This window comes from Molothrus ater, unplaced genomic scaffold (assembly GCF_012460135.2).
Source record: "Molothrus ater isolate BHLD 08-10-18 breed brown headed cowbird unplaced genomic scaffold, BPBGC_Mater_1.1 matUn_MA147, whole genome shotgun sequence".
NCBI lineage: Eukaryota > Metazoa > Chordata > Aves > Passeriformes > Icteridae > Molothrus > Molothrus ater.
In genome coordinates this window covers 86,103-107,738 of record NW_023416694.1, presented here as the reverse complement: position 1 = coordinate 107,738, position 21,636 = coordinate 86,103, and the positions used below count along the sequence as shown (strand labels likewise).

Here is a 21,636-nt window from a genome sequence, read left to right as displayed (position 1 = left end):
GAGAGATAAAAGGGGAGCAGTTTGGGGGTCCGGGCAGTTTGGGGGTCCCGGAGCGATAAAAGGGGAGCAGTTTGGGGGTCCGGGCAGTTTGGGGGTCCTACAGCCATAAAAGGGGGGGCGGTTTGGGGGTCCGGGCAGTTTGGGGGTCCCGCAGGGATAAAGGGGGAGCAGTTTGGGGGTCCGGGCAGTTTGGGGGTCCCGGCAGTTTGGGGGTCGGGGCAGTTTGGGGGTCCCGGAACGATAAAAGGGGAGCAGTTTGGGGGTCCCGCAGCGATAAAAGGGGGGCAGTTTGGGGGTCCGGGCAGTTTGGGGGTCCCGCAGCGATAAAAGGGGGGCAGTTTGGGGGTCCGGGCAGTTTGGGGGTCCCGGAGCGATAAAAGGGGGGCAGTTTGGGGGTCCGGGCAGTTTGGGGGTCCCCGCAGCCATGGGAGCCCCGGGCTGGCTCTGGGGCCGGGGGGCGCGGCGGGCGCTGAGCTCGGGGGTCCCCCCAACCTCGGGGTTCTCCCCAACCTCGGGGGTCTCCTCCCCAGCCTCGGGGGTCCCCCCAACCTCGGGGGTCTCCTCCCCAATCTCGGGGGTCCCCCCAGCCTCGGGGGTCTCCCCCCCAGCCTCGGGGGGCCCCCGGCCCTTCGGGGAGATGCCGCGGGCGGGGCGCAGCCGCTGGGGGACGCTGCTGAGCCTCTGGGGCCGGGGCGGCTTCCAGGACTTCCACCGGCGCATGGAGCGGGGCTTCCAACGCCTCGGGCCCGTCTACAGGTGCGGACCCCACCCCAAAATCCTCCTGGGGACCCCCCAAATCCTCCTGGGGACCCCCCAAAATCCCCCTGGGGACCCCGGGGCTGGGGGGACACCGGGGAGGGGGGAAAGGGGACCCCCAATGATCCCAGGGCTGGGGGACAGGGGACCCCCGGGGGGATTCCAGCGCCTCGGGCCCGTCTACAGGTGCGGACCCCACCCAAAATCCCCCTGGGGACCCCCAAATCCTCCTGGGGACCCCCCAAAATCCCCCTGGGGACCCCGGGGCTGGGGGGACACCGGGGAAAGGGGAGAAAAGGGGGGGGAAAGGGGACCCCCAATGATCCCGGGACTGGGGGGACAGGGGACCCCCGGGGGGATTCCAGCGCCTCGGGCCCGTCTGCAGGTGCGGACCCCACCCCAAAATCCCCCTGGGGACCCCCCAAATCCTCCTGGGGACCCCCCAAAATCCCCCTGGGGACCCCGGGGCTGGGGGGACACCGGGGAGGGAGGACCCCCAATGATCCCGGGACTGGGGGGACAGGGGACCCCCGGGGGGGCTTCCAGCGCCTCGGGCCCGTCTACAGGTGGGGACCCCCCCAAATCCTCCTGGGGACCCCACCCCAAAATCCCCCTGGGGACCCCCCCAAAATCCTCCTGGGGACCCCGGGGCTGGGGGGGACACCGGGGAGGGGGGAAGGGGACCCCCAAATGATCCCAGGGCTGGGGGACAGGGGACCCCCGAGGGGATTCCAGCGCCTCGGGCCCGTCTACAGGTGCGGACCCCACCCCAAAATCCTCCTGGGGACCCCCCCAAAATCCCCCTGGGGACCCCCCAAAATCCTCCTGGGGACCCCCCAAATCCTCCTGGGGACCCCCCCAAATCCTCCTGGGGACCCCCCCCCAAATCCTCCTGGGGACCCCCCCAAAATCCTCCTGGGGACCCCGGGGCTGGGCGGACACCGGGGAGGGGGGAAAGGGGACCCTCAAACTGTCCTGGGGACCCCCGAGGCTGGGGGGACCCCGGTTTTGGGGTGCAGGGGCGGGTTGGGCTCCCTGACCCCGTGTGCCCCCCGGTTTTGGGGTCCCACTGATGCGGTCTCTGTTTTTGGGGTCCTAAAGCGGTCCCACTGAGGGGGATCCCCGTTTTTGGGGTGCAGGCACCGCGTGGGCTCCCTGGACTGTGTGAACCCCCCGATCCCGGTTTTGGGGTGCCGTTTTTGGGGTGCCGGGACCAGAAAGGGTCTCTACATTTGGGGGTCCCGGTTTTGGGGTCCCACTGACGGGGATCCCCGTTTTTGAGGTGCCGTTTTTGGGGTGCCGAGATCGCAAGGGTTCTCTGCATGAGGGGGTCCAGATTTTGGGGTCCCAGTAAGAGGGATCCCCATTTTTGGGTGCCGGGACCAGAAGGGGTCTCTACATTTGGGGGTCCCGGTTTTGGGGTCCCATTGAGGGGGATCCCCGTTTTTGGGGTGCAGGGACTGCGTGAACGCCCTGACATCGTGTCCCCCCCGTTTTTGGGGTGCGTTTTTGGGGTGCCGTTTTCGGGGTGCCGTTTTTGGGGTGCCGTTTTCGGGGCGTAGAGACCACAAGGGGTCTCTACATTGGGGAGTCCAGATTTTGGGGGTCCCAGTGAGAGGGGTCCCCGTTTTTGGGGCGCAGGGACCGCGTGGGCTCCCTGGACTGTGTGAACCCCCTGATCCCGTTTTTGGGGTGCGTTTTTGGGGCGCAGGGACCGCGTGGGCTCTCTGAACTGTGTGAACCCCCTGTTCCCGTTTTTGGGGCGCAGGGACCGCGTGGGCTCCCTGGACTGTGTGAACCCCCTGATCCCGTTTTTGGGGTGCATTTTTGGGGCACAGGGACCGCGTGGGCTCCCTGGACTGTGTGAACCCCCTGATCCCGTTTTTGGGGTGCGTTTTCGGGGTGCAGGGACCGCGTGGGCTCCCTGGACTGTGTGAACCCCCTCTTTCCGTGTCCCCCCGTTTTTGGGGTGCATTTTCGGGGCGCAGGGACCGCGTGGGCTCCCTGGACTGTGTGAACCCCCTGATCCCGTTTTTGGGGTGCGTTTTCGGGGCGCAGGGACCGCGTGGGCTCCCTGGACTGTGTGAACCCCCTGTTCCCATTTTTGGGGTGCGTTTTTGGGGTGCAGGGACCGCGTGGGCTCCCTGGACTGTGTGAACCCCCTGTTCCCGTTTTTGGGGTGCGTTTTCGGGGCGCAGGGACCGCGTGGGCTCCCTGGACTGTGTGAACGTGCTCCTGCCCCGGGACGCGGCGCAGCTGCTGCGGGCGGAGGGGCCCTTCCCGCGCAGGATGGGCATCGCGGCCTGGAGCGCCCACCGGAGCCTGCGCGCCCAGCGCTGCGGGCTCTTCCTGCTGTGAGACCCCCGGGATGGCACCGGCATGGGCACTGGGGGCACTGGGATGGGACCGGGATGGGCACTGGGATGGGCACTGGGAGCACTGGGATGGGCACTGGGATGGGCACTGGGATGGGCACTGGGGGCATTGGGAGCACTGGGGGCACTGGGACGGGCACTGGGAGCACTGGGATGGGCACTGGGAGCACTGGGGGCACTGGGGGCACTGGGACGGGCACTGGGAGCACTGGGGATGGCACTGGGAATGGCATTGGGAGTACTGGGAGGACTGGGGATGGGCACTGGGATGGGCACTGGGAGCACTGGGAATGGCACTGGGATGGGCACTGGGATGGGCACTGGGAATGGCACTGGGGGCACTGGGATGGGCACTGGGATGGGCATCGCGGCCTGGAGCGCCCACCGGAGCCTGCGCGCCCACCGCTGCGGGCTCTTCCTGCTGTGAGAACCCGGGATGGCACCGGGATGGGCACTGGGAGCACTGGGAACACTGGGATGGGCACTGGGAGCACTGGGAGCACTGGGAATGGCATTGGGAGTACTGGGATGGGCACTGGGATGGGCATCGCGGCCTGGAGCGCCCACGGGAGCCTGCGCACCCACCGCTGTGGGCTCTTCCTGCTGTGAGACCCCCGGGATGGCACCGGGATGGGCACTGGGATGGGCACTGGGAATGGCATTAGGAGTACTGGGATGGGCACTGGGATGGGCACTGGGATGGGCACTGGGATGGGCACTGGGAGTACTGGGAGCACTGGGATGGGCACTGGGAGTACTGGGAGCACTGGGATGGGCACTGGGATGGGCATTGGGAGCACTGGGAGCACTGGGATGGGAACTGGGATGGGCACTGGGGGCATTGGGAGCACTGGGGGCACTGGGATGGGAACTGGGATGGGCACTGGGGGCATTGGGAACACTGGGATGGGCACTGGGAGCGCTGGGGATGGCACTGGGAATGGCATTGGGAGTACTGGGAGCACTGGGAATGGCACTGGGGGCACTGGGATGGGCACTGGAGGCACTTGGGGACACTGGGAGCACTGGGATGGGCACTGGGATGGGCACTGGGAATGGCACTGGGGGCATTGGGAGGACTGGGATGGGCACTGGGAGCACTGGGAGAACTGGGGATGGGCACTGGGGGCACTGGGAGCACTGGGAATGGGCACTGGGAGCACTGGGAATGGCACTGGGGGCACTGGGATGGGCACTGGGATGGGCATCGCGGCCTGGAGTGCCCACGGGAGCCTGCGCACCCACCGCTGCGGGCTCTTCCTGCTGTGAGACCCCCGGGATGGCACCGGGATGGGCACTGGGATGGGCACTGGGAATGGCACTGGGATGGGCACTGGGAGCACTGGGAATGGCACTGGGATGGGCACTGGGATGGGCACTGGGAGCACTGGGATGGGCACTGGGATGGGCACTGGGATGGGCACTGGGATGGGCACTGGGGGCACTGGGGGCACTGGGATGGGCACTGGGATGGGCACTGGGAATGGCACTGGGATGGGCACTGGGAGCACTGGGAATGGCACTGGGATGGGCACTGGGATGGGCACTGGGATGGGCACTGGGGGCACTGGGATGGGCACTAGGATGGGCACTGGGATGGGCACTGGGAGCACTGGGAGCACTGGGATGGGCACTGGGATGGGCACTGGGAGCACTGGGAATGGCATTGGGATGGGCACTGGGGGCATTGGGAACACTGGGATGGGCACTGGGAGCGCTGGGGATGGCACTGGGAATGGCATTGGGAGTACTGGGGGCACTGGGATGGGCACTGGGGGCACTGGGATGGGCACTGGGATGGGCACTGGGGGCATTGGGAGCACTGGGATGGGCACTGGGAGCACTGGGGATGGCACTGGGAATGGCACTGGGGGCACTGGGATTGGCACTGGGGGCACTGGGATGGGCACTGGGAGCACTGGGATGGGCACTGGGATGGGCACTGGGAGCACTGGGAGCACTGGGATGGGCACTGGGATGGGCACTGGGATGGGCACTGGGGGCACTGGGATGGGCACTGGGATGGGCATCGCGGCCTGGAGCACCCACAGGACCCTCCGCGCCCACCGCTGTGGGCTCTTCCTGCTGTGGGAACACTGGGAGGAACTGGGGGCACTGGGGGGGAGCTGGAGGGCACAGCTGGAGCAATGTCCCCAATGTCCCCCCAATGTCCCCCCAATGTCCCCCCAATGTCCCCCCAATGTCCCCCGTCTCCCTCATCCCCCCAATGTCCCCGTTGTCCCCAATGTCCCCAATGTCCCCAGTGTCCCCAGTGTCCCCAATGCCCCCAATGCCCCCAATGTCCCCAGTGTCCCCCCAATGTCCCCCATCTCCCTCATCCCCCCAGTGTCCCCAGTGTCCCCAATGTCCCCAGTGTCCCCAGTGTCCCCAGTGTCCCCAATGTCCCCCCAATGTCCCCAGTGTCCCCAGTGTCCCCAGTGTCCCCAGTGTCCCCAGTGTCCCCAATGTCCCCCCAATGTCCCCAGTGTCCCCAGTGTCCCCAATGTCCCCAGTGTCCCCAATGTCCCCTGCCCAGGAACGGCCCCGCATGGCGCTCGGACCGCCTGGCCCTGAACCGGGCCGTGCTGTCCCCAATGTCCCCAATGTCCCCAATGTCCCCAATGCCCCCAATGCCCCCAATGTCCCCAGTGTCCCCAGTGTCCCCAATGCCCCCAATGCCCCCAGTGTCCCCACTGTCCCCAGTGTCCCCAATGTCCCCGTTGTCCCCAATGTCCCCAATGTCCCCAATGCCCCCAATGTCCCCAATGTCCCCAATGCCCCCAGTGTCCCCACTGTCCCCAGTGTCCCCAATGTCCCCGTTGTCCCCAATGTCCCCAATGTCCCCAATGCCCCCAATGTCCCCAATGTCCCCTCAATGTCCCCATACCCAGGAACGGCCCCGCGTGGCGCTCGGACCGCCTGGCCCTGAACCGGGCCGTGCTGTCGCCCTCGGGGGTCCGGAAGTTCCTGCCCCTCCTGGACTCGGTCGCCCGGGATTTCGCTGAGTCCCTGCGGGGCCGCGTGCGCGGGACCCCCGGGGGGGCGCTGACCATCGACCCCCACCCGCTGCTCTTCCGCTTCACCCTCGAGGGTGAGAGAGACCCCGGGACCCCCAACGATGGGGAGGGGGCGTGGGACCCCCGGCTTGGGGACAATGGGACCCCCGGGACACCCAGGGGATGGGGGGTGACACTGAGACCCCCGGTTTGGGGACAATGGGACCCCCAGGGAATGGGGGGGGGGTGACATTGGGACCCCCGGCTTGGGGGCAATGGGACCCCTGGGACACCCAGGGGATGGGGGGGTGACACTGGGACCCCCGGCTTGGGGGGCAATGGGACCCCCAGGACACCCAGGGAATGGGGGGGGGGTGACACTGGGACCCCCGGCTTGGGGACAATGGGACCCCTGGGGGACCCCCAAACAATGGGGGGGTGACACTGGGACCCCCGGTTTGGGTACAAAGGGACCCCCAAACAATGGGGGGGTGACATTGGGACCCCCGGTTTGGGGACAATGGGACCCCTGGGGGGACCCCCAAACAATGGGGGGGGTGACACTGGGACCCCCGGCTTGGCGGCAATGGGACCCCCAGGACACCCAGGGGATGGGGGGGTGACATTGGGACCCCCGGCTTGGGGGCGTTGGGACCCCCAGGGAATGGGGGGGGGTCTATAACAGGATCCCCCACCCCAAATTTCTCCCCAATTTTCCCCCAATTTATCCCAAATTTTTTCCCAATTTTCCCCCAATTTATCCCAAATTTTCCCCCATTTTTCCCAAGTTTTCCCCATTTTTTTTCTGATTTTGTTCCCAATTTTCCCCATTTTCCCCCCAATTTTCCACCAATTTTCCACCAATTTATCCCAATTTTTCCACAATTTTTCCCCAGTTTTCCCCCATGTTTTCCCAATTTTTCTCCCAAATTTTTCCCAATTTACCCCATTTCCCCCAATTTCTTTGCTGATTTTTTCCCCACTTTTTTCCCAGTTTTCCCCCATTTTCCCCCAATTTTCCGCCATTTGGGAGCCTCAGATTTTTGCCATTTTTCCCTTATTTTTTCTCCAATTTCCCCCAAGACCGCCTTGGATGGGGAGGGGGGACATGGGACCCCCAGGGAATGGGGGGGTCTATAACAGGATCCCCCACCCCAAATTTTTCCCCAGATTCCCCCAATTTTTCTTCAATTCTCCCCCAACTTATCTCAAATTTTTCCCCAATTTTTCCCCAACTTTCCCCCATTTTTTCCACAATTTCCCCCCAATTTTTTCCACAATTTTCCACAATTTTTTTCTTATTTTTTCCTAATTTTCCCCCATTTTCTCCCAAATTTTCCCCAATTTTTTTCTGATTCTTTTCCCCCATTTTCACCCCATTTTTCCCCAATTTTTCCACATTTTTTCCCATAATTTTCCCTAATTTTTTCTGATTTTTTCCCCAATTTCCCCCCATTTTTTCCCACAAATTTTTCCGATTTTTTCTGATTTTTTCCCCAATTTCCCCCATTTTTTCCCACAATTTTCCCATTTTTTTTCTGATTTTTTTCCCAGTTTTCCCCATTTTTTTCCCACAAATTTCCCCCATTTTTCCCCCATTTTTCCCCCAATTTCCCCCTGATTTTTTCTCCAATTTCCCCCAAGACCCCCGTGGATGGGGAGGGGGGACATGGGACCCCCAGGGAATGGGGGGGGTCTATAACAGGATCGCCCACCCCAAATTTCTCCCCAATTTTTCTCCAATTTTCCCCCAATTTATCCCAATTTTTTTCCCAATTTCCCCCAATTTTTCTACCATATTCCCCAATTTTCCCCCCAATTTTTTTCTGATTTTTTCCCCAATTTTCCTCTGCTTTTGTTCCCAATTTTCCCCCAATTTTTTCGCAATTTTCCCCCAATTTTTTTTTTCTGATTTTGTTCCCAATTTTCCCCCTATACTCCCCACAATTTTCCCCTTTTTTTTTGATTTTTTCCCCAGTTTTCCCCCAATTTTCCCATTTTTTTGCAATTTTTCCCCAATTTTTTTCTGATTTTGTTCCCAATTTTCCCCAATTTTTTTTCTGATTTTTTTCCCATTTTCCCCCATTTTTTCCCCCATTTCCCCCCAATTTCCCCCTGATTTTTTCTCCAATTTCCCCAAGACCCCCGTGGATGGGGGGGACACCCCAGGGTCTGACAGTGGGTGGGAAATGGGGGGGGGCGGCATCACCCCCCAGCCCCCTCCCCGAATTTGGGGGTGCTGATGCCCCAATCCCGCCCCCAGCCAGCAGCTTCGCGCTGTACGGGGAGCGCCTGGGGCTGCTGGGGGGCTCGGCCCCGGCGCGGGGGGCGCAGGAGTTTTTGGGGGCGCTGGAGGAGATGCTGAGCACGACCCTGCCCCTGCTCTTCCTGCCCGCGCCGCTGCTGCGCCTGCACCGCCCGCTCTGGCAGCGCCACCTGCGCGCCTGGGACGCCATCTTCGGGCACGGTGAGGGGGGGGACACCCCAATGGGACCCCCGGAATGGGGGAACCCCCCCATGGGAACCCCGGAATGCGGGAACCCCCCCATGGGACCCCCACCCTATAGGGACACCATCTTCGGGCACGGTGAGGGGGGGACACAGCCGGGACACCCCCCATGGGACCCCAAATCCATGGGAACCACCCCATGAGACCCCCGGAATGGGGAACCCCCCCATGGGACCCCCACCCTATAGGGACGCCATCTTCGGGCACGGTGAGGGGGGACACACCCCAATGGGACCCCCGGAATGGGGGAACCCCCCCCCATGAGACCCCCGGAATGCGGGAACCCCCCCATGAGACCCCCGGAATGCGGGAACCCCCCTATGAGACCCCCACCCTATAGGGACGCCATCTTCAGGCACGGTGAGGGGGGCTGCACCCCCATGGGACCCCCGAAATGGGGGAACCCCCCCCTATGAGACCCCCAGAATGCGGGAACCCCCCCCATGGGATCCCCCAATCCATGGGAACCACCCATGAAACCCCCACCCTATAGGGACGCCATCTTCGGGCACGGTGAGGGGGGGACACCCCAATGGGACCCCCGGAATGGGGGAACCCCCCCATGGGACCCCCGGAATGCGGGAACCCCCCCCATGGGATCCCCGGAATGAGGGAACCCCCCCATGGGATCCCCCAATCCATGGGAACCATCCTATGGGACCCCCACCCTATAGGGACACCATCTTCGGGCACGGTGAGGGGGGGACACCCCAATGGGACCCCCGGAATGGGGGAACCCCCCTATGGGATCCCCCAATCCATGGGAACCCCCCCAATCCATGGGAACCCCCTCATGGGACCCCCACCCTATAGGGACGCCATCTTCGGGCAAGATGAGGGGGGGGACACACCCGGGACACCCCCCATGGGACCCCAAATCCATGGGAACCCCCCCATGGGATCCCCCAATCCATGGGAACCATCCTATGGGACCCCCACCCTATAGGGACGCCATCTTCGGGCACGGTGAGGGGGGGACACCCCAATGGGACCCCCGGAATGGGGGAACCCCCCCATGGGACCCCCGGAATGCGGGAACCCCCCTATGAGACCCCCACCCTATAGGGACACCATCTTCGGGCACGGTGAGGGGGGGGACACCCCAATGGGACCCCCGGAATGGGGGAACCCCCCCATGGGAACCCCCAATTCATGGGAACCCCCCCAATCCATGGGAACCATCCTATGGGACCCCACCCTATAGGGACACCATCTTCGGGCAGGGTGAGGGGGGGACACACCCCAATGGGACCCCAAATCCATGGGAACCCCCCCATGGGATCCCCCAATCCATGGGAACCCCCCCTATGAGATCCCCCACCCTATAGGGACGCCATCTTCGGGCACGGTGAGGGGGGGACACCCCAATGGGACCCCCGGAATGGGGGAACCCCCCCCATGGGATCCCCAATCCATGGGAACCATCCAATGGGACCCCCACCCTATAGGGACGCCATCTTCGGGCACGGTGAGGGGGGGGACACCCCAATGGGACCCCCGAAATGGGGGAACCCCCCCCATGAGACCCCCAGAATGCGGGAACCCCCCCATGGGATCCCCCAATCCATGGGAACCACCCATGGGACCCCCACCCTATAGGGACATCATCTTCGGGCACGGTGAGGGGGGGACACACCAATGGGACCCCAAATCCATGGGAACCCCCCCATGGGACCCCCGGAATGTGGGAACCCCCCCAATGGGGACCCCCAACCCGTGGGACCCCCCCCCCAAATGAGACCCCAACCCCTCTAGGACCGCCCCATAGGACCCCCCCCCCATGAGACCCCCCCCACCCTACAGGACCTTGTAGGACCCCCCCGGGTCACCCCACAAACCCCAGGGACCCCCCCCCCCCTTCATGAGACCCCCAACTCGTGGGACCCCCCCCTCCCCCCCATGGGACCCCCACCCCCGTGGGACCCCCCAGGGACCCCCAATCCGTGGGACCCCCCAGGGACCCCCACCCTGTGGGACCCCCACCCTGAGCCCCTCCTCACCTTTGGGGGCTCCCAGTTCTGGGGGGGAGGGGGGCGGCACCGGGACCCCCGGGTTTGGGGGTCAGGGTGGGGGTCCCGGTGCCGCCCCCCCCCAGAACTGGGACACCCCAAGGGTGGGGGGGGGGGCTCAGAATGGGGATCCCCGTTATCCCCCAAACTCGGGGGTCCCGGTGCCGCCCCCCAGAACTGGGACACCCCAAGGGTGGGGGGGGCTCAGAATGGGGGTTCCTGTGCCCCCCCCCAATCTCGGGGGTCCCGGTGCCCCCCATTTACCGCTCCCCCCCCCATTAACCGCAGCTGACCGGAGCATCCAGCGGCTGTACCGGGGGGGGGGTCCCCGTTATGCCCCAATCCCGGGGGTCCCTGTGCCCCCCCAATCCCGGGGTCCCCGTTATCCCCCAATCCTGGGGGTCCCTGTGCCCCCCCAATCCCGGGGGGTCCCGGTCCCCCCCATTTACCGTGCCCCCCATCAATCCCGCAGCTGACCGGAGCATCCAGCGGCTGTACCGGGGTGGGGGGTCCCCGTTATCCCCCAAACTCGGGGGTCCCTGTGCCCCTCATTTACCGTGCCCCCCCCATTAATCCCGCAGCTGACCGGAGCATCCAGCGGCTGTACCGGGGGGGTCCCCGTTATCCCCCAATCCCGGGGGTCCCTGTGCCCCCCCAATCCCGGGGTCCCCGTTATCCCCCAATCCCGGGGTCCCCGTTATCCCCCAATCCCGGGGTCCCCGTTATCCCCCAATCCCGGGGGTCCCTGTGCCCCCCCAATCCCGGGGTCCCCGTTATCCCCCAATCCCGGGGTCCCCGTTATCCCCCAATCCCGGGGGTCCCGGTGCCCCCCATTTACCGTGCCCCCCATCAATCCCGCAGCTGACCGGAGCATCCAGCGGCTGTACCGGGGGGGTCCCTGTGTCCCCCCCAATCCCGGGGGTCCCGGTCCCCCCTCATTTACCGTGTGCCCCCCATTAACCGCAGCTGACCGGAGCATCCAGCGGCTGTACCGGGAGTTTTGCCGGGGAGGGGTCGCGGGCGGGGGGGTCCTGGCGGAGCTGCTGCTGCAGGGGCAGCTCCCCCTGCCCTCCATCAAAGCCAACGTCACCGAGTTCACCGCGGGCGGCGTGGACACCGTGAGGGCACCGGGGGAACCGGGGGGCACCGGGGGAACCGGGGGGGGGCACCCGAAGGGGATTTGGGGGAGATTTTGGGCGGATTTGGGGCACCCAGAGGGAGTTTAGAGGGGGTTTGGGGGGGGAGATTTGGGCGATTTTGGGGGGATTTGGGGGATTTGGGGCGGGGGGGCACCGGGAGAACCGGGGGGGGCACCGGGAGAACCGGGGGGGTCACCGGGAGAACCGGGGGGGCACCCGAAGGGGATTTGGGGGAGATTTTGGGCGGATTTGGGGCACCCAGAGGGAGTTTAGAGGGGGTTTGGGGGGGGAGATTTGGGCGATTTTTGGGGGGATTTGGGGGATTTGGGGCGGGGGGGCACCGGGGGAACCGGGGGGGGCACCCGAAGGGGATTTGGGGGGGATTTTTGGGAGATTTGGGGCGGCGCGGACACCGTGAGACCCCCGGGATTGGGGGGCACCGGAACCGGGTGGGGGCACCCGAAGGGGATTTGGGGGAAATTTGGGGGGGATTTGGGGTGGGGGGGGCACACAGAGGGAGGTTTGGAGGGGTTTGGGGCGCATTTTTGGGGGATTTTTGGGGCTTTGGGGGAGGATTTAGGGGGAATTTGGGGTGGGGGGACACCGTGAGACCCCCGGGATTGGGGGGCACCGGCACCGGGGGGGGCACCGGGGGTGCTCCAAAGGGGCACCCGAAGGGGATTTGGGGGGGATTTTGGGGGGGATTTCGGGGCATTTCGGGGGGATTTGGGGTGGGGGGGGGCACCGGCACCGGGGGGGGGGCACCGGGAGGGGCACCCGAAAAGGAATTGGGGGGGATTTGGGGGGGATTTAAGGGGAATTTGGGGTGGGGGGGACACCGTGAGAAACAGGAGGGGGCACCGGGGGGGTTTGGGGGGATTCTGGGGTGGGGGGGGCACCCAGAATGGGTTCAGGGGGCGGATGGGGGGGATCTGGGGGGGGGATTTTGGAGCGGGGGGTCCCGGGGCTGTTCTGGGGGTCCCGGGGGTGTTTTTGGGGGATCCCGGGGGTGTTTTTGGGGGGTCCCGGGGCTGTTCTGGGGGTCCCGGGGGTGTTTTGGGGGGGTCCCGGGGTGTTTTTTGGGGTCCCGGGGGTGTTTTGGGGGTCCCGGGGGTGTTTTTGGGGGGGTTTATCAGGGATTTTGGAGCCGGGGCTGTTCTGGGGGTCCCGGGGGTGTTTTTGGGGGTCCCGGGGGTGTTTTTGGGGGGTCTCTCACCCCTGCCCCCCCCCCAGACGGCGATCCCGCTGCTGTTCACGCTGCTCGAGCTGGGGGGGTTTTGGAGGTGTTTTGGGGGGGTTATCAGGGATTTTGGAGCCGGGGGGTCCCGGGGGTGTTTTTGGGGGTCCCGGGGGTGTTTTTGGGGGCTCTCTCACCCCTTCCCCCCCCCCCCCAGACGGCGATCCCGCTGCTGTTCACGCTGCTCGAGCTGGGGATGTTTTTGGGGGGGTTTATCAGGGATTTTGGAGCCGGGGGTGTTTTTGGGGGGTCCCGGGGGTGTTTTTGGGGGTCCCGGGGGTGTTTTTGGGGGTCTCTCACCCCTGCCCCCCCCCCCAGACGGCGATCCCGCTGCTGTTCACGCTGTTCGAGCTGGGGGGGGGTTTGGGGGGGTTTATCAGGGATTTTGGAGCCGGGGGTGTTCTGGGGGGTCCCGGGGGTGTTTTTGGGGGGTCCCGGGGCTGTTCTGGGGGTCCCGGGGGTGTTTTGGGGGGTCCCGGGGTGTTTTTGGGGTCCCGGGGCTGTTTTGGGGGATCCCGGGGGTGTTTTTGGGGGGGTTTATCAGGGATTTTGGAGCCGGGGGTGTTTTTGGGGGTCCCGGGGGTGTTTTTGGGGGGTCCCGGGGGTGTTTTTGGGGGGTCCCGGGGGTGTTTTTGGGGGTCCCGGGGGTGTTTTTGGGGGGTCTCTCACCCCTGCCCCCCCCCCAGACGGCGATCCCGCTGCTGTTCACGCTGTCCGAGCTGGGGGGGTTTTGGGGGGTTTATCAGGGATTTTGGAGCCGGGTCTGTTCTGGGGGTCCCGGGGGTGTTTTTGGGGGTCCCGGGGGTGTTTTTGGGGGGTCCCGGGGGTGTTTTTGGGGGTCTCTCACCCCTTCCCCCCCCCCCCCAGACGGCGATCCCGCTGCTGTTCACGCTGTTCGAGCTGGGGATGTTTTGGGGGGGTTTATCAGGGATTTTGGAGCCGGGGGTGTTTTTGGGGTCCCGGGGGTGTTTTTGGGGGGTCTCTCACCCCTGCCCCCCCCCCAGACGGCGATCCCGCTGCTGTTCACGCTGCTCGAGCTGGGGATGTTTTGGGGGGGTTTATCAGAGATTTTGGAGCCGGGTCTGTTCTGGGGGTGTTTTTGGGGGTCCCGGGGCTGTTTTTGGGGGTCTCTCACCCCTGCCCCCCCCCCAGACGGCGATCCCGCTGCTGTTCACGCTGTTCGAGCTGGGCCGGAACCCGGGCGTGCAGCGGGCGCTGCGGGAGGAGCTGCGCGCGGCCGGGGGGGTCCCCCCCAGCTCGGGGGTCCCCGGGGGGGGCGCGGGGGGGGGCACGCGAGCCCTGCCCGAGCTCCTCGGGGCCCTCCCGCTGCTGAAAGCGGCCATCAAAGAGACCCTGAGGTGGGCGAGGGGCACCGGGAGGGACTGGGGGGGACTGGGATGGGACTGGGATGGGACTGGGAATGGACTGGGGGGGACTGGGATGGGACTGGGAGGGACTGGGATGGACTGGGATGGACTGGGGGGGAACTGGGAGGGACTGGGAGGGACTGGGATGGACTGGGATGGACTGGGATGGGACTGGGAGGGACTGGGATGGACTTGGGGGGGACTGGGACCAAACTGGGAGGGACTGGGAGGGACTGGATGGGACTGGGAGGGACTGGGATGGACTGGGATGGGACTGGGAGGGACTGGGGGGGACTGGGATGGACTGGGAGGGACTGGGGGGGACTGGGACCAAACTGGGAGGGACTGGGGGGGACTGGGAGGGACTGGGAATGGACTGGGATGGGACTGGGATGGACTGGGAGGGACTGGGATGGGACTGGGACCAAACTGGGAGGGACTGGGATGGACTGGGAGGGACTGGGAGGGACTGGGATGGGACTGGGAGGGACTGGGAGGGACTGGGATGGAATGGGATGGACTGGGAGGGACTGGGATGGGACTGGGAGGGACTGGGGGGGAACTGGGATGGGACTGGGAGGGACTGGGAATGGACTGGGATGGGACTGGGAGGGACTGGGAGGGACTGGGAGGGACTGGGGGGGACTGGGAGGGACAGGGATGGACTGGGGGGGACTGGGAGGGACTGGGATGGACTTGGGGGGGACTGGGATGGACTGGGGGGACTGGGAGGGACAGGGATGGACTGGGGGGAACTGGGATGGGACTGGGGGGGACTGGGGGGGACTGGGAGGGACTGGGGGGGACTGGGGGGGACTGGGAGGGACTGGGGGGGACTGGGGGGGACTGGGATGGACTGGGGGGACTGGGATGGACTGGGGGGACTGGGAGGGACAGGGATGGACTGGGGGGAACTGGGATGGGACTGGGGGGGACTGGGGGGGACTGGGGGGGACTGGGAGGGACTGGGGGGGACTGGGGGGGACTGGGAGGGACTGGGGGGGACTGGGGGGGACTGGGATGGGACTGGGGGGGACTGGGGGGGACTGGGATGGACTGGGAGGGACTGGGAATGGACTGGGATGGGACTGGGAGGGACTGGGATGGACTGGGGGGGACTGGGAGGGACTGGGAGGGACTGGGAGGGACTGGGGGGGACTGGGATGGGACTGGGAGGGACTGGGGGGGACTGGGAGGGACTTGGAGGGGACTGGGGGGGACTGGGAGGGACTGGGAGGGACTGGGGGGGACTGGGATGGGACTGGGAGGGACTGGGGGGGACTGGGAGGGACTGGGAGGGAACTGGGAGGGACTGGGACCAAACTGGGAGGGACTGGGATGGGACTGGGACCAAACTGGGATGGACTGGGACCAAACTGGGAGGGACTGGGATCAAACTGGGAGGGACTGGGATGGACTGGGATATACTGGGACCAAACTGGGACTGGGATGCACTGGGAAGGACTAGGGGGACTGGAACCAAACTGGGAGGGACTGGGATGGAACTGGGAGGAAACTGGGATGGACTGGGAGGGAACTGGGACCAAATTGGGACCAAGCTGGGAGGGACTGGGATGGACTGGGAGGGATTGGGAGGGGACTGGGACCAAACTGGGACAGACTGGGATTGACTGGGAGGGCTGGGAGGTACTGGGGGGTCCCAGTGGGGTTGGGGGGCACTAGGCGGGTGGAGCTGCCATACTGGTCCATACTGGTCTGTACCGGTCCCATACTGGTCCACACTGGTCCGTACTGGTCCCTATTGGTCCATTCTGGTCTGTACCGGTCTGTACTGGTTTATACTGGTCCATACCATTCCACACTGATCCATACCAGTCTGTACTGGTTTATACTGATTCATACTGGTCTATACTGGTTTATACCAGTCCATACTGGTCCATACTGGTTTATTCTGGTGCAGGCTGTACCCCGTGGGCATCACCGTGCAGCGCTACCCGGCCACCGACGTGGTGCTCCACAACTACCGCGTGCCGGCGGGGGTGAGTGGGGCTCTGGGGGTCCTGGGGGGTCCTGGGGGGTCCTGGGGGTGACCCAAAGTCTTGGCTTGGCCCAAAGTCATGACTTGGCCCAACCATAGCTTGACTTGGCCCAGCCATGCCTTGGCTTGACCAATGAGGCCTTGGCTTGACCAATGAGGTCTTGGCTTGACCCAATGAGGTCTTGGCTTGACCCAATGAGGTCTTGGCTTGACCCAAGGTCTTGGATTGACCAATGAGGTCTTGGCTTGACCCAATGAGGTCTTGGCTTGACCCAATGAGGTTTTGGATTGACCCAATGAGGTCTCGGCTTGACCAACAAGGTCTTGGCTTGACCCAAGGTCTTGGATTGACCCAATGAGGTCTTGGATTGACCAACAAGGTCTTGGCTTGACTTAATGAGGTCTTGGATTGACCCAATGAGGTCTCAGCTTGACCCAATGAGGTCTTGGCTTGACCCAAGGTCTTGGATTGACCAATGAGGTCTCGGCTTGACCCAATGAGGTCTCGGCTTGACCAACAAGGTCTTGGATTGACCCAATGAGGTCTCGGCTTGACCCAAAGTCTCGGCTTGACCCAATGAGGTCTTGGCTTGACCAACAAGGTCTCGGCTTGACACAACAAAGTCTTGGCTTGACCCAGTCAACTCTTGGCTTGACCCAAGGTCTTGGCTTGACCAATGAGGTCTTGGCTTGACCCAACAGCTTGGGGGGATTCAAGGACGGGTTGGTTTGACCCAATGAGGTCTTGGATGAGCCAAAGGTCTTGGCTTGACCCAACAAGGTCTTCAGTTGACCCAATGAGGTGTTGGCTTGGCCAGTGGGGTCTTGGCTTGACCCAACAAGTTCTTGGCGTGACCCAAAGCCTTTGGTTGACCCAATGAAGTCTTGGCTTGGCCCAGTGAGGCCTTGGCTTGACCCAAAGACTTGACTTGACTCAACCATGGCTTGACTTGGCCCAATGAGGTCTTGATTTGGTCCAGTGGGGTCTTGGCTTTACCCAACAAGTTCTTGGATTGACCCAATGTCTTGGCTTGACCCAAAGTCATGACTTGACCCAAAGCCTTGGGTTGACCCAACCATGGCTTGGCTTGACCTTATGAGGTCATGGATTGAGCCAATGAGGTCTTGGCTTGACCCAACAAGGTCTTGGATCAGCTGAAGGTCTTGGCTTGACCCAAAGACTTGGCTTGACCCAACAACCTCTTGGTTCAACCCAAAGTATTGGCTTGACTCAACCATGGCTTGGCTTGACCCAATGAGGTCTTGGCTTGATACAACCATGGGTTGGCTTGACCCAACAACCTCTTGGTTCAACCCAAAGTCTTGGCTTAACTCAACTATGCCTTGGCTTGACCCAATGAGGTCTTGGCTTGACCCAACAACCTCTTGGTTAAACCCAAAATCTTGGCTTGACCCACCCATGGCTTGGCTTGACCCCAAGCCCTGCCCTGACGCCGATCCCGGCCTGTCCCGCAGACGCTGTGCCAGGTGGCGCTCTACGCCATGGGGCGCTGCCCCGACGTCTTCCCGCACCCCGAGCGCTACGACCCGCGGCGCTGGCTCGGCAAGGACGACACCACCTTCAAGGCCTTGGCCTTCGGCTTCGGCGCGCGCCAGTGCATCGGCCGGCGCCTGGCCGAGGCCGAGATGATGCTGTTCCTGGCGCACGTGAGTGGGGCACCCCACAGCGCCCCATGCCCGGGGCTGGGGGGGCTGGGACCCCATGGGTGGGTTGGGTTCGGCCAATGAGGTCCTGGTTTGACCCAACGAGGTCTTGGTGTGACTCAACGGCTTGGGGGGATTCAAGGGGGGGTTGGTTTGACCCAATGAGGTCTTGGACGAGCCAAAATCTTGGCTTGACCCAATGAACACTTGGCTTGACCCAATGAAGTCTTGGCTTGACCCAATGAGGTCTTGGCTTGACCCAATGAAGTCTTGACTTGACCCAAGGTCTTGGTTTGACCCAACAGCTTGGGGGGATTCAAGGAGGGGTTGGTTTGACCCAATGAGGCCTTGGATGACCCAACAAGGTCTTGGCTTGACCCAAAGTTTTGGCTGGAGCCAAGGATACCTTGCCTTGACCCAGCAAGGTCTTGCCTTGACCCAATGAAGTCTTGGCTTGACCCAAAATCAGCTCAGTTTGATCCAAAACCCTCTAGGCTTGACCCAAAACCTTGGGTTGACACAAAACCATCTTGATTTCACCCAAAACCTCCTTGGCTTGAACCAAAATCTTGGCTTGACCCAAAACCATCTCAGCTTGACCCAAAACCTTGGGTTGACACAAAACCATCTCATTTTGACCCAAAACCAACTTGACTGACCCAAAACTATCTCGCCTTGGCTTGACCCAAAACCTTGGTTTGACTCAAAGACATCTCAGCTTGACCAAAACCTCAGTTTGACCCAAAACCTCCTTGGCTTGACCCCAAACCCTTGACCTGACCCAAAACCTTGAACCAAAATCTGCTCATTTTGACCCAAAACCACCTTGGTTGACCCAAAACCTTGGCTTGACCCAAAACCATCTCAGTGTGACCCAAAACCAGCTCATTTTGACCCAAAACCTCCTTGTCTTGACCCAAAACCTTGGTTTGACCCAAAACCTCCTTGCCTTGACCCCAAACCATCTCAGTTTGACCCAAATCCCTCTTGACTTGACCCAAAACCTTGGTTTGACACAAAACCTTGAGTTGACCCAAAACCATCTCAGCTTGACCCAAAACCTTGGGTTGACCCCAAACTCTCTCGATTTGACCCAAAACCAACTTGACTTGACCCAAAACCTTGGCTTGACCCAAAACCAGCTCAGTTTGACCCAAAACCAGCTCAGTTTGACCCAAAACCATCTAAGCTTGACCCAAAACCTCCTTGGCCTGACCCAAAACCATCTTGATTTGACCCAAAAGCTGGGATTGACCCAAAAACTCCTTGGCTTGACCCAAAACCATTTCAGTTTGACCCAAAACCTTCTCGGTTTGACCCAAAACCATCTCGATTTGACCCAAACCCCTGGTTTGACCCAAAATCTCCTCATTTTGACCCAAACCCTCCCTGGTTGACCCCCACAGGTCCTGAGCAACTTCAGCATCGAGGCCGTGTCCAGCGAGGACGTCCCGACCGTGTTCCGCTTCATCCTCATGCCCGAGAAATCGCCGCTGCTGACCTTCCGCGCCCTCCAGTGACCACCGGGCACTCACTGGGCACTCACTGGGGTCACTGGGGTCACTGGGGTCACTCATTGGTCACTCACTGGGCACTCAGTGGGCACTCAGTGGGCACTGGGGTCATTGGGGTCACTCAGTGGTCACTCAGGGTCAGGGATGTCCTGACCGTGTTCCGCTTCATCCTCATGCCTGAGAAATCGCCGCTGCTGACCTTCCGCGCCCTCCAGTGACCACCGGGCACTCACTGGGGTCACTGGGGTCACTCAGTGGTCACTCAGGGTCACTCAGTGGTCACTGGGGTCACTCAGTGGTCACTCAGGGTCAGGGACGTCCCGACCGTGTTCCGCTTCATCCTCATGCCCGAGAAATCGCCCCTGCTGACCTTCCGCGCCCTCCAGTGACCACTGGGCACTCACTGGGGTCACTGGGGTCACTGGGGTCACTGGGGTCACTCATTGGTCACTCACTGGGCACTCACCGGGCACTGGGGTCACTCATTGGTCACTCATTGGTCACTCATTGGTCACTCTGGGTCAGTAGGATCACTCCCTGATCACTCATTGGTCACTCATTGGTCACTCAGTGGTCACTCATTGATCGCTCCCTGGTCACTCACTGGTCACTCACTGGTCACTCACTGGTCACTGGGGTCACTCATTGGTCACCCATTGGTCACTCAGTGGTCACTCTGTGGTCACTCAGTGGTCACTCATTGGTCACTCTGTGGTAACTCAGTGGTCACTCATTGATCACTCCCTGGTCACTCATTGGTCACTCTGGGGTCACTCATTGGTCACTGGGGTCATTCCCTGGTCACTCATTGGTCACTGGGGTCACTCATTGGTCACTCAGTGGTCACTCCCTGGTCACTCCCTGGTCACTCTGTGGTCACTCATTGGTCACTGGGGTCACTCCCTGGTCACTCATTGGTCACTGGGGTCACTCATTGGTCACTCAGTGATCACTCAGTGGTCACTCATTGGTCACTGGGGTCACTCATTGGTCACTGGGGTCACTCCCTGGTCACTCATTGGTCACTGGGGTCACTCAGTGAGAAACTCTGAGGGGTGGGGGTGGGGCAGGACCCCACATCCCCCACCCCGAGAGGCACCATCTGTTATGCAAATCACATGTAAATCATATGCAAATCACATGCAAATGAGCGGCCGGGAACACCCCAATAAAGTCGAGTTGCGGGCACAGCGCTGGCTCAGCTTGGGGGGGTGTGGGCCCCTGTTGACCCCCTCCCTGCCCCCAAAATTCCCTAAAACTCACCCAAATCTCCCCCAAAATCCCTCGAAGACCCCCAAAAACCCTTCAAACCCCCCCCAAGGACCCCTCGAAACCCCCCTCAAATCTCCCCAAACCGTCCCGCAAATTCTCCCTGAATTCCCCCAAATCCCCCTCAAATCCCCCAAACTTCCCCAAATCCTTTCCAAATCCCCCCAAACTCCCCTCAAATCTCCCCTAAATCCGCCCAAAATCCCCCAAATTCCTCTAAATCCCCCAAATCGCCTAAATTCCCTCAAATTCCCCTCAAATCCCCACAACCCCCCCAAATTCCTCCAAAATCCCCCAAATTCCCCTAAAATGTCCCCAAATTTTTGCCAAATCCCCCCCAAATCCCCCTCAACCCCCCCAAAATTCCCCACAAATTCCCCCCAAAATCCCCCTCAAACCCCCCTAATTTCCCCCAAATCCCCCCAAATTCTCCCCCAATTCCCCCATAAACTCCCCCAAATTCCCCCAAATCCCCGTCAAATCTCCCCTAAATCCCCCCAAACCCACCCAAATTCACCCAAATGTCTTCAAATTTTGCCAAATTCCCCCCAAATCCTTTCCAAATCCCCCAAATCCCCTCAAACTCCCCTCAAATCGCCCTAAATCCCCCAAAGCCACCCAAATTCACCCAATTCCTTCCAAATTTTACCAAAATTCCCCCAAATTACCACAAATGCCCCCAATTCCCCAAAACTCCTCCAAATCTCCTCCAACTTCCCCCCAAATTCTCCCCAAATCCCCCATTTTTCTTGCCCCGCCCCCTTCCCATTCCCACCCTCCCATTGGCCACCCCTACCTCCC

The 21,636-nt window shown here is 62.4% G+C and overlaps 1 protein-coding gene across 1 annotated transcript; it reads left to right on the top strand.

The window, feature by feature from the left end:
• The first annotated feature begins 700 nt into the window (after positions 1-700).
• Positions 701-19,613, top strand: LOC118701205 (cytochrome P450 11B, mitochondrial-like). Its single transcript, XM_036405838.1, has 9 exons — positions 701-756; positions 2,955-3,110; positions 6,023-6,222; positions 8,391-8,594; positions 11,612-11,763; positions 14,174-14,379; positions 16,310-16,388; positions 17,864-18,055; positions 19,459-19,613. The coding sequence occupies exons 1-9, from the start codon at positions 719-721 to the stop codon at positions 19,570-19,572; spliced, it is 1,341 nt and encodes a 446-aa protein (XP_036261731.1). The 5' UTR covers positions 701-718; the 3' UTR covers positions 19,573-19,613.
• The last annotated feature ends 2,023 nt before the right edge of the window (positions 19,614-21,636 follow it).